Source organism: Notolepis coatsorum, assembly GCF_963971535.1.
Source record: "Notolepis coatsorum genome assembly, chromosome: 3".
Lineage (NCBI taxonomy): Eukaryota > Metazoa > Chordata > Actinopteri > Aulopiformes > Paralepididae > Notolepis > Notolepis coatsorum.
Genome location: NC_140167.1, coordinates 100,299,214 through 100,311,743, shown reverse-complemented (window position 1 = coordinate 100,311,743; position 12,530 = coordinate 100,299,214). Strand labels below are relative to the sequence as shown.

The 12,530-nt window shown below is 47.3% G+C and overlaps 1 protein-coding gene across 1 annotated transcript; it reads left to right on the top strand.

Moving 5' to 3' along the window:
- Positions 1 to 410: 410 nt before the first annotated feature.
- Positions 411 to 11,890, top strand: LOC311224934 (atypical chemokine receptor 3-like). Its single transcript, XM_084310095.1, has 2 exons — positions 411 to 528; positions 9,977 to 11,890. Exon 2 carries the CDS (start codon positions 10,024 to 10,026, stop codon positions 11,173 to 11,175), a length of 1,152 nt encoding a protein of 383 aa, XP_084166221.1. The 5' UTR covers positions 411 to 528; positions 9,977 to 10,023; the 3' UTR covers positions 11,176 to 11,890.
- Positions 11,891 to 12,530: the final 640 nt, after the last annotated feature.

The window sequence follows — 12,530 nt, the reverse complement described above, 5'->3', positions numbered from 1 at the left end:
ACTCGCATACTGGGGGCAAAGGTACTGGATAATATGATGACGCTTGGTGTTAAATCAACTGAGATCCTCCTCTCAGCTGCTCCCCCATTGGTTAAACATACCACAGATCTCCAGTCTGCGCTCAAGCGAGGGGACATTAAATGCGCATTCGCGGGAGCGCGCATGCATGTGGTGCGTGCAACCTCAGATGATTTTAATAACGCACCACTGATCCCGAGACAGTAGCGGACAAATTGTCGCACTCTTTAATATGATCGGCCGAAACTCCACGGCATGATGTTGATGTCTTGGAGGCGTAACACTGAAGTTTATCAGCAAGTGTAGTGGGAGGGACGAGTCAGTCAGTCCAGTGTGGGGACAAGAGGCAGAGAGAGACGCAGATTCACTGGAGCGTGATTTATTCCACAGACACCGTGGAAAACTCATCCCAACTATAAAGTGAAACCCAGAAGCTGCTTTGATTATAGATTTATTTTAAAGAATCAACGCGAAAAAGACGAGGAAGTCAAGGACTACCCTGAAAAACAAGTAAGTCATTAAATGAGTGTATCATCCTCAATAGAAGAGGTCAACTGTAGTTTCAAGTTTTCAAATTTTGTTTTGTTTGTCACATATAAGGTAAATGTACATTACAGTGAAATGCTTGGTTCTGTATGAGCCCCCCCTGACTGAGATTGTGCTTCATACAGTAAAAAGTAAAAAGAATAAAGACCCAACACTATACGAAATATACAAACTAAAGTACAATCTAAAATACAAAGTGAAGTACAAATGCAAGCTTTTTAAAATGCAATGATAAAATGCAAAGATAACTCCACGACGTATCGCACTGCGTGCATGACTGTCATCTAGAGAGCCCAGTTACTTAGTGCCCGTGATTATCATTACTTATTGGCTAATTGTGTGCAGTTTTACCGAACCTACCGTTCGCAGCCAGGATATACAGTAGACCTTAATGAACGAAAGCGCAGCTCAGAACTCTGGTTTGTTTCGGCGCGTTGCGCCTCCAACTGACAATAACGACAGAGAACGAAGAAAAGAAAGGATAGACCTTCTTCACAGCACCAACCAACTATAATCTGCAGGAACCATTTAGACTGGTGTGTGATTCATGAAGTTTAATTTGCACGACACGACCGAAGCCTAAACAGGCAGGACTCAGGAGACACGTCTTGCAGTCGCAGATAGAGCTTCTGTCCGCACCTGCTGTCATATTAACATGACAATAAGCTCCAGCGGCTCATTATCTTTTATGTATTGGAAAACAATAGGCTTTTGACATGCGTTTCAACAAATGCTTTGTGCTAAGAGCCTATGACGAGAGAGAGAGAGAGAGAGAGAGAGAGAGAGAGAGATAGAGATGAGAGACTGATCAGATCTGTCTGATCGTCACAGACAGATGCGCGCGCGCACGCACGCTCACACAGACACCCCCCCCCCCCCCCCACACACACACACACACACACACACGCACACACACACAGGTTTGTGTTGTCTGCTCCTGCTGGTGTGACAGTGTAAGATAAGAGATAAGATATTCCTTTATTGATCCACTTGGGGAAATTCAGGCATCATAGCAGCATGGGGGAGGGGGGGGGGGGGGGGTGGGGGGGGGGGGTACAGGTAGTAAAACAACAACACAGTGTACAGGTAGTAAAAGCAACACAGGCAGTGTAAACAATTTGGTCAATATGGTCAATATAATTTACTATCTGACTAGCTGAAGAAATATTCACATTATTCACAGTGTCACATAAGGTGCAGTATGCATAAGGTAGTGTTATAATTTACTATCTACTGAGTATACATTATTCACAGTATCACGGTATCCACTGAAATATACATTATTCACAGTATCACAGTATCCACATAAGGTGCAGTAAGCCTAAGGTAGTGTAGGTTGTCCTCCTTGGGTTCCTATAAGTCCCAGGTCAATGTCTGGTAGCAGTCGCTGTCGCTGCCCCCTGTTGTGGAGCCTGGAGGCCGCTAGTCGCTGCCCCCTGTTGTGGAGCCTGGAGGCTGCTAGTCGCTGCCCTCTGTTGTGGAGCCTGGAGGCTGCTAGTCGCTGCCCACTGTTGTGGAGCCTGGAGGCCGCTAGTCGCTGCCCACTGTTGTGGAGCCTGGAGGCCGCTAGTCGCTGCCCCCTGTTGTGGAGCCTGGAGGCTGCTAGTCGCTGCCCCCTGTTGTGGAGCCTGGAGGCTGCTAGTCGCTGCCCTCTGTTGTGGAGCCTGGAGGCCGCTAGTCGCTGCCCTCTGTTGTGGAGCCTGGAGGCCGCTAGTCGCTGCCCACTGTTGTGGAGCCTGGAGGCTGCTAGTCGCTGCCCCCTGTTGTGGAGCCTGGAGGCTGCTAGTCGCTGCCCTCTGTTGTGGAGCCTGGAGGCTGCTAGTCGCTGCCCCCTGTTGTGGAGCCTGGAGGCTGCTAGTCGCTGCCCTCTGTTGTGGAGCCTGGAGGCCGCTAGTCGCTGCCCCCTGTTGTGGAGCCTGGAGGCTGCTAGTCGCTGCCCTCTGTTGTGGAGCCTGGAGGCCGCTAGTCGCTGCCCCCTGTTGTGGAGCCTGGAGGCCGCTAGTCGCTGCCCCCTGTTGTGGAGCCTGGAGGCTGCTAGTCGCTGCCCCCTGTTGTGGAGCCTGGAGGCTGCTAGTCGCTGCCCTCTGTTGTGGAGCCTGGAGGCTGCTAGTCGCTGCCCTCTGTTGTGGAGCCTGGAGGCTGCTAGTCGCTGCCCCCTGTTGTGGAGCCTGGAGGCTGCTAGTCGCTGCCCTCTGTTGTGGAGCCTGGAGGCCGCTAGTCGCTGCCCACTGTTGTGGAGCCTGGAGGCCGCTAGTCGCTGCCCTCTGTTGTGGAGCCTGGAGGCTGCTAGTCGCTGCCCTCTGTTGTGGAGCCTGGAGGCTGCTAGTCGCTGCCCCCTGTTGTGGAGCCTGGAGGCCGCTAGTCGCTGCCCTCTGTTGTGGAGCCTGGAGGCTGCTAGTCGCTGCCCTCTGTTGTGGAGCCTGGAGGCTGCTAGTCGCTGCCCTCTGTTGTGGAGCCTGATGGCCGCTGGTATGAAGGACTGTCCGAGGCGGTTAGTTGAGTGTCGTGGGGGAATGAGTCTGTGGCTGAACGAGCTTCTCATCTTGACTAGCTCGTCGTAGAGGGGGTGGTAGGGGTTCTCCATGATGGCAGCCAGCTTCCTTATCATCCCCCTCTCTGCCATCACCTCAAGTCTAGGTAGCTCGACTCCCACCACGGAGCTAGCCTTCCTCACCAGCTTGTTGAGCTTGTTGGTGTCCCTTGAGTTGATGTAGCCTCCCCAGCATGCCACAGCATAGAAGAGGACGCTGGCCACAACAGACTGGTAAAAAGACTGCAGCAGTCTGTTGCACACATTGAAGGACCTGAGTCTCCTCAGGAAGAACAGCCTGCTCTGTCCCTTCCTGTAGAGGGCCTCTGTGTTGTCCGACCAGTCCAGTTTATTGTTGTGTGGGATTAATGGTGAGGTTTCTTGGCTCCTCTGGGTATTTCCTCTATGAGGGTATTAAAGCAATGGCCTGTCTCTATTATCATTAAAAAATCACACTATTAGGGAGGTCATGGTCAAAGACCTCCCTTATTTTAAGATTGTAGCAGTATCTGTATTTATTCAGTTAATATTGTAGCAGTATCTGTATTTATTCAGTTGAGATTGTAGCAATATTTGTATTTATTGGGATCACCATGCAATAAGTACTCTTTCTGGGGTTCACACCAGCTGTGTTTGAAGTCATACCATAGACTTTCCTTGGGTTTCATGGCTGCTTCCTGACATTTACTATCCATAATAAACTGTTTAAAAAGTTTCAATAAAAAAAAAAGAAGAAAAAAGTGAGTTGCGAGGCTCTCATGGAACAGTAAATGCCCTTTACTCTAGTAAACCTCTGCAGAATCACATCCTACTTTTCTGGACGCCACACACACACACACACACACACACACACACACACACACGCACACGCACACGCACACACACACACACACACACACACACACACACACACACACACACACGCACACAAAACCCAGATTCCTCCTCTCCCAGCAGACAGCTGTCTACAGCGGTCATCTTTCACTGCACTCTAACCTGCTGCGTCTCCCAGTGGTTGGTGACCTGAGCTTTATCCGCCGGGCAGACGGCCTCGTTACACCTCGTCACTGATGTCTCCACGCAGTTCACTCTGCGGGGGGCTTACGTGTCAGTCCGGAGGGGTTAAGTCGCTCATGTACTGGGTTTGACCCCTCACCTTTCACCCCTGGCCCCTCACACACAATCAGAGGAGGTAATAGAGATGTCACAGAGAAGTGTGAGAGGTCAAAGGTCAAATAAGACATACACAAACAGGCCTACGCGGTAACGTTGGCACCACTGGGGTAGGCTATGCATGGCGATGAATAGATTGCTAGATTAAAGGAGCACCATGAATGTAATTACAGCACTATGAATGTAATTACAGCACCATGAAATGATGTAGATGAAAAAATTGCAATACATTGTCTTATAGGGACTGCTACCGTATAATTTAATTGAGCTGGAATTAACACAACACCTTGTCTTATAGGGACTGCTACCTTATCATTTCATTGAGCTGTAATTAACACAACACCTTGTCTTATAGGGACTGCTACCTTATCATTTCATTGAGCTGCAATTAAAATAACACAAGGATTCAATGTCCCTGATGACATCACTGGTGGCCATATTCAAACTCATTTATTCTCAATAAACGTAAAACTAAACGAATGTGTGCAAAACTGTTTAGAGTTTTTGAATGTGTGTGAGATTATATGCAACACAAGTCGGCGTTGTCTTTTGGTGAAGTGCCCCTTTTAAAGTGTGCGTTCATGGACGGACAGTCTCCTCTCGGCACAATGTCTCTCACCACCACACTGTTCTTCATACTGGATCCCGTGGTTCAAGTTTGACCACAAACAAACAAATGCAAAGTCAGGCTGCAACCTGCTTCTAGGTGCAGAGTGGGTTGCTTTCTCTCAGGTAGAGCTGCCGCGGTATTGATGTTTTCCTTACCGCACACATTTGCAAAATATTTCCTACCGCCGCGGTTATTACCGCACACACACACACACACACAAACGCATTTTTTTTGTAGTCTACTCTTTATAGCATATAGCCTGCCTCTAGTCTAAATGTCTATCTTTAGAGGATGACTTTGCAGCATGAATATTGTTTGGGATTCGGCAAGCACGCATTAGTTATTGAAAGTGAAACACGGATTCGAAGTCTCCCCTCGGTGTCGCGAGCAGGGGTGGTTTTGATTGATTGATTGAAAAGTTTATTAACAGATTGCAGAATGGGTACAGTACAGTACAGCTCAATACATACAATTGCTAAGGGGATGCAGACCTGAGAAAGACTTTCGTCTTGTTTCCATCAGGGTCCCCCATTTTCAATTCATCATATGACACACATGACATACAGATAGACAGTACTGCTACATCTATACATTTATGACATACCAGATTTTCAAATACAGTACTGTTTGTGATACTAAAAAAATCCAGAAGAAGAGTATATACATTTGACATAGAAACTGTGCATTGGGGGAGGTTGGGTAGGTGGGGTGGGGCTGTACATTGGAGGTGGGGGGGGGGGGGGGGGGGGGGGGGGGGGTTGGGTAGGGGGGGGGGGACACTGTACATTGGAATACTGACATACATTTGACATGGAAACTGTACATTGGAGGAGGTTGGGTAGGTGGGGTGGGGTTGGGTGGGGCTGTACATTGGAATACTGACAAAGCCATGCTTGGTCTTTATTGTACAACTGGGTTAGGACATTTGTAGGGGCCAGTTTTGAATTGCAGTCTCCCGTAGGTGTTCTTTGAGAGTGTTTTTGAAGGTGGGTAGTGATTTACATTCCTTTACAGCTTTGGGTAGGGCGTTCCACATTGTTGTGGCATAATTGCGAAACGTGTTTAGTCCCTTGTTTGAGCCGAATCTGGGTTTTACATGATTTGTGGAGCTCCCTCTGGTGTTGTGATCGTGGTATTCACTGACCTTTGGGAAGTATTTTGACATGTACATGGATACCTTGGTTGTGTAGTGTATCTTGTAGACCAGGCCCATTGCAAGTTGCTGTACTCTGTTGTCAGTGATGTACCTGAACGCGTTCAATGAACGATCGTTCATGAACGCGTTCGTATTTTGGGCGAACTTGAACTGAACGTACTGTATATCCGCTAAATGAACGTAATTGAGAACGAGTTCATTCTCAGCCCTGTGTAACGGAGTTCAAAAGTGCGTTCATTCTCGGCACTCTGTTATTATAACGGCGTTCAAAGATGTGCCATATTTCATATGCATTTCAGCCGAAAACTCAGTTAAAACACACTGTAAACTGGACAAAAATGATGCGTAAAAACCACCCGATCTGGCAACGTGCCTGTCACCCCCTGCTATTGGCTACGTGATCAGACTCCTCCTCACAACAAGCAGTGGAACAGTGCTTACAGCAGAATCTGCGCGCAGAAGCCGAGAGGCGCTGCAGCAGCACTCGCTCAGTCAGAGTCAGACTCTAGACGTCGTCGTATGCATTTAAAAGAGTTTACAATTCAAACTATTTGATAAACTTCTACTTTCAGCCCGGAAATGCATTCTGATAAACTGGATTAAGGATAAGCCTCAATTTTTACAAATGTGGTATAGAGAGATCTTCGGTATGCTGCTACCCCATGAAAGACACTGTGCATAGAGGCAACAACGCTTCCTTTCAGGAGGTGTGTGGGCCCCACTATTAGACTATTTTCCTGCTGAAATGTATCGGATCCTTCTAAAGGCCCAATGCCCCATTGTATGGACAGACCTAGGATAGAAAAAATAAATATATGTATGTTTACATGTGAATGGGCTCGAGGCAAGTGCAATAATGTACAGTGCCTGTCTTGGTCTGCTTTCCTTTTTGCTTGTTTTTCTTTTTTTGTTTTTGCTTGCTTATGGTGTGGATGATGGCATATAGATGAACTGGAGGACCCCCCCCCCCCTTGTCCCAATGTGTGTTTTTGTAATGTAAGTAACTGTACGTGAAACATCTATAATAAAAAAAAATATTCAAAAAAGAACTAAAAAGAACTAAATTAGTTCATTTTTGAAACCATGAACTTTAGTTCAACATTTTGAATTATGAACTATGAACTGAACTAGTTCATTTAAAAAAATTTGAACTGTGAACTGAACTAGTTCATGTAGAAAGTGAACTTTCCCAACACTGTCTGTTGTCTACTCTAAGCCATCCTAGGTTGGCAAAGTGTGCAGGGGTGAGGTGGGTTCTGGGAGTCAGGTCAAGCAGTAGTCTGACTAGTTTGTTTTGAGATGTTTGTAATTTGGTTTTTAGTGCCTTTGAGGTGCTTTGGTACCATGAGGTGCAAGCATAGTCGTAGTACCCTTGAATGAGTGCTCCTGCCAGAGTCTTCAGGGTATTCTTGTTTACCAGGGAGGAGATCCGGTACAAGAATCGAGTTCGTTGATTGACTTTTTTTATTACATTGGATGCCATTTTGTCACAGGAAAGATTAGCCTCTAGGATGGAACCCAGGTAGGTAATTTCATCTTTCCTTGTGACAATATTGGTAGCGGCGCGCCCGCCGGTTACCCCCCCGACCCTTTCTTCTTCTTCTTATTATAACGTTACTACTTATGATTACAAAGGCATTCGATTTGTGGCATTAACGTTAGTATAGTTACACGTTCGTATTTACCAGACCATAGCAAGGCAAGCGTTACTCAATTAATATCTAAGTTCCTTTCTTTGCTCAGAGCGTGCCGAGTTGTACCCATTCTGCGGTCTGTTAATAAAGTTTTCAATCAGACAAGTGTATAGAACGAAGGGCTTTTATTATAACATTTTGTTGCAGTAAAATAATTATGCCTCGTTCCCTGAGGAGCGACGGCGTCGGTAAACCGTAATCCACTCCGGTCTCCGGTGGGAGCTAACGTACTATTAGCCGTGTTGTGACTGAGCTCTGATCAATGGCTCATGGCTGAGATTCAGGAAGTAAAAGCACTGCAAGATGCTTCAGCATGTGACGCGTATCTCTTCTGACCAATCAGTGGTCTGCAGTGTTTCATGTGACTTTTCTGGTACCCAATAGGGTCGCTTGGAATCTCGACAGAGAAGTAGGGTATATCTGCAGAGCCGCAAGACCAACGAGAGCGTAATAATAATAATAATATAATAAAAAACAGCGGTGATGCCGGTATTCAGCCCAACGCTGCGGTGGGCATGATGTAACAGCGATACCGCGGTAATACCGATACCGCGGCAGCTCTACTCTCAGGGCTTGTACAGGCTGGACTGTGGCCCCCTTGACTTGGAATTCGTGTTCTGTGGCTATGGCTAAACCATCCTGAAGCCCTAAAAAAAAGAAAACTCACTTAGCCACACAAAGAAAATACCTGAAATATCTTGTCTGACTTGGGGTTCAGATTTCCCTTTAGCTGGCAAACAAAAATAACCCACTCAATTACTCTTGGCCACCGGAGAGTTTATAATATGCAGAGGAAACTCTGTTCTGTGTTCTCTGTTCTGAGGCCCTGGGCCTCTGGTCTACTAGTGTTATGAACTGCTTAAGTCTGCCAGTGCCTCACTGATCTTGTAAAGTAACTGGGAACAGTTGGTCTTTCCCTGCCATAGTCTCTGTGTATCTGAGTGTGTGTGTGTGTGTGTGTTTGTGTGTGTGTGTGTGTGTGAACCCTGCATTCTGCGAATGTGTGTGTTTGTGTTATTCATTTCAGATGTTCTAACATGACGTCTGTGAGGTTATGGGAGGGCTGCTTGTCTTTGATCCTCAGGGACAGCTCCACTCTCGCCCTCTCCCTGCTCGTTCTGAGAGCAAAAGCGGGAAGCGTGGGACGACGTCTATAACAGGCACGAAAAAGAGAAAACATTCCTTTAAAGTGGCTTCAGGTTTCTCCCGTCCGTCCCTGGACCGGTGCTGGACCTTGGACCGCCTGGAACTGTTTCCGGAAATTCGTTGTGTTTGGGTTTCTAGGTCCCATTTCCTCCTGTCTAATCTGCTCTCTGTGCGTCCAGGGTTAACGTAAACATCTCTGCAGTTGACCCTTGACATCACATCAAACATAAAGCACTCTGCTACCGCTCTCCCAAACTCTCAGAGCTCTCCCAACCTCTCAGAGCACTCCCAACCTCTCAGAGCACTCCCAAACTCTTCTCAGTTATTGCATGAGGGCCTCCGTGAACTCATAAAGGCAGTGTTTTTAAAGACTTAACCACGTTGGGATCCTTTAGGATCTGGTGGTACGCCACAAATCCCATTGTGTTTCATTAGTTAGTGTCATCCACGGCCTGTCTGGGTCTCATGAGATGCTGCTCTGATCACGCCTCAGAAATTCCACTACTTTGTCTTTTAAAGCTGCTATATGTAAGATGTTCCATCATTTGAAAGAAGGACCATGTAAACTCAAGCACAAAACTCTTTTTAAAAAACCGACATGTTTCGGCCTACATGGCCTTCGCCTAACAGTGCAGCCAGCCTGAGCCAACGTGCCAACAACACTGTTTTTTTCACTGGTAGTTTGTGGAAATTAACCAACTTTCCTCTCTTTCACACGGTAAAATTTGTTTGAACAGCCAGGAGCAATACAAAAAGAACCACGCGGTCCCGTTGTTTTGTAGGCAACATTTTATTTACTGACTGACCCATTCACTATAGGCAGCTAACCAGCAGTGTATACACCAAACCAACACCGTGACGTCAGCAACAAAATGGCGGCGCCCATGGCGAAAACAGGGAAATTATATTTGATTTTTCAGACAAATAAGCAGGATTTCACATTTTATTATAGGACCCTGTCTTACACAAGGTACACAACAAACAAACTAGGATCACATTGTTCACTGCTTCATCTCCCCTTTAAAGCCCAGGTTTCAAGACAAATGTTTTAATATTTTGATGAAATATGAAAGGACTGATGAGCTGATGTCTTGTCTCCACAGGTCCCAGGGTGGTGTGTGTCTGTGTTGCTCTCCTCCCAGGCTGAGAGATGAGTCTAAGCAGTGAGCTGGAGGAACTATGGGAATCGCTGGGGGAGTTAAACTTCACAGACCCTTTCGGCAACATCTCCAGTGTGGACGCCACGGTGTGCGCCACAGCGTTCAACCGCAGCGTCCTCCTCTACTCCATGTGTGTCCTGTTAACCTTCATCTTCGTCGTGGGCTTGGCCGCCAATGGCCTGGTCCTCTGGGTCAACCACCGGGCTCAAAGAGACTCCTCGGCGCCCCCCCGCCACGAGACGCACACCTACATCGCCCACCTGGCGGTGGCGGATCTGTGCGTGTGCATCACCCTGCCCGTGTGGGTGAGCTCGCTGCTACTGCGCGGCCACTGGCCCTTCGGCGAGGTGGTGTGTAAACTCACCCACCTGGTGTTCTCCGTCAACCTCTTCAGCAGCATCTTCTTCCTGGCCTGCATGAGCATCGACCGCTACCTGAGCGTGACGCGGCACGGAGAGGGCGAGGGGGGGCGGCGGCGGAGGAAGCTGGTTCGCCGCAGCGTGTGTGTTGGGGTGTGGCTCCTGGCGCTGGTGGCCTCGTTGCCGGACACCTACTTCGTGCACGTGGTGAGGTCATCACACAGGGACACGGTGATGTGCAGGCCGGTGTACCCGGAGGACAACCCTCGGGAGTGGATGGTGGGCATCCAGCTGAGCTTCATCCTGCTCGGGTTCCTCCTCCCCTTCCCTGTCATCGCTGTGTTCTACGCCCTGCTGGCCAGAGCCCTCTCCTCCTCCACGTCGTCCTCCTGCTCCTCCTCCTCCTCGGCGGTGGAGCAGGAGCGGCGGCTCAGCCGCAGGGTGATCCTGGCGTACATCGTGGTGTTTCTAGACTGCTGGGGGCCGTACCACGCCGTCCTCCTGGCAGACGCCCTGACACAGCTGGGGCTGGTGCCTCTGACCTGCTGGCTGGAGAACGTGCTCTACGTGGCCCTGCACCTCACCCAGTGTCTGTCCCTACTGCACTGCTGCTTCAACCCCATCTTGTACAACTTCATCAACAGGAACTACCGCTACGACCTGATGAAGGCCTTCATCTTCAAGTACTCCACCAGGACCGGTCTGGCACGCGTCATCGAAACCTCCCGCATGTCAGAGACCGAGTACTCGGCCGTAGCTCTGGACAACTCACCTCAGATCTGAAACTGACCAGAGACCATAAACACAACTCCAGAACACTGTCTAGAAACATAAAAGACTATAGCGTGACACTGATTATTAAATTTTTTTGGGTTATAGTATATTTCAGTCCCACAACTCATAATCTGGGCCCAGAATGATCTAAAGCCTCAGTCGCCCAATAGGACTTCACATCTCAGTCACTATCCCCATTGAAAAGAGTTCAGGAAGCCAAAAGAAAAAGAAATCAAATGCTGTCCAACATTCACGTCACAAACCTGGTCTGAGTCACATCGTCTGTTGTTATTCATAAAGAAAACACCTCCAGACTCTGACTGGTTGTATTTTCTACTGTGACATCTGGGGAGAAAGAAGCACTTAAACTCAGAGGCTGATCCTGTTTAAATGAGGTTCACTAGAAAGGATGCTATTAAGTCAGAGAGACACTGTCGACTTGGAACCCCGGACTAGTGACTGTGACTTTGTACTTCTCCAAGGTCGTAGAGGCTGACCAATCATTGACTATACTGTTTGCAGTGATTGTGCATATGTGTGTGTATGTGTGTTTATTTGTGTGTGTGTCTTTCTGTGTTTGTTTGTTTGTTTGTAAAGGTGGGACTATGACGTCCCTGTAGATATTCAGAGGGCCATTGAATACCATTATTATCGGTAGAGTAACGTTGTTGTTATTATTATTATTGTCTTTGTATTGAAACATATTTATATATAATGTATTCTCCAATCATTTCACTTCTTGTTTATTGTGATTCACACATTATGTGAAGTTTTTCAAGATGCTACTAAGGTTTACTGAGGCTAACTAAGGGAGAACCACATGCGCAATTTTGTGGAACAAGCACATCATTTAGCGGTCACCGGAGTGTCTCAGATGAGAGCCTCAACCGCTGAAATGCATGCCTATTGCACAAAACTGTATGTGTGGTAGGAGTCTACACAGTCCTCACTTCAAATAATCCAAATCTTGGTATGCGCACCTTTGTTACTAACGATCTGTACTATGTTTAAGTGTTGATATGCAAATTCATATCTGTAAACAACAGGTGATTTACATTTGGATTCATACATTCACACAGTCCAAGTGATTTGGATCAATATTATAACTCTTGCACTAATGACCTCTACAATAACTAGTTAAAATGCTCGAATATTATTTATAATCTTGACATAAATTCCCCCACAAATTCCCCTTTGAAACAAAGTGAACCAACGTTGCTCTTAGAGGGAGCTTCATTGTATGTTAAAGATGGTGGGAGGGTAGGAGGACCACAGCCAGATAATTTCTAGTTTCAAACAGCACTCCAGGGATCCCGTTTTTCCTCTTTATGTATTCAATACTAAAGATAATACTTTATTTGGAA

Excerpts from the sequence above, each read along its gene's own strand:
- LOC311224934 (XM_084310095.1), top strand. The coding sequence starts at position 10,024 with ATGAGTCTAAGCAGTGAGCTGGAGGAACTATGGGAATCGCTGGGGGAG.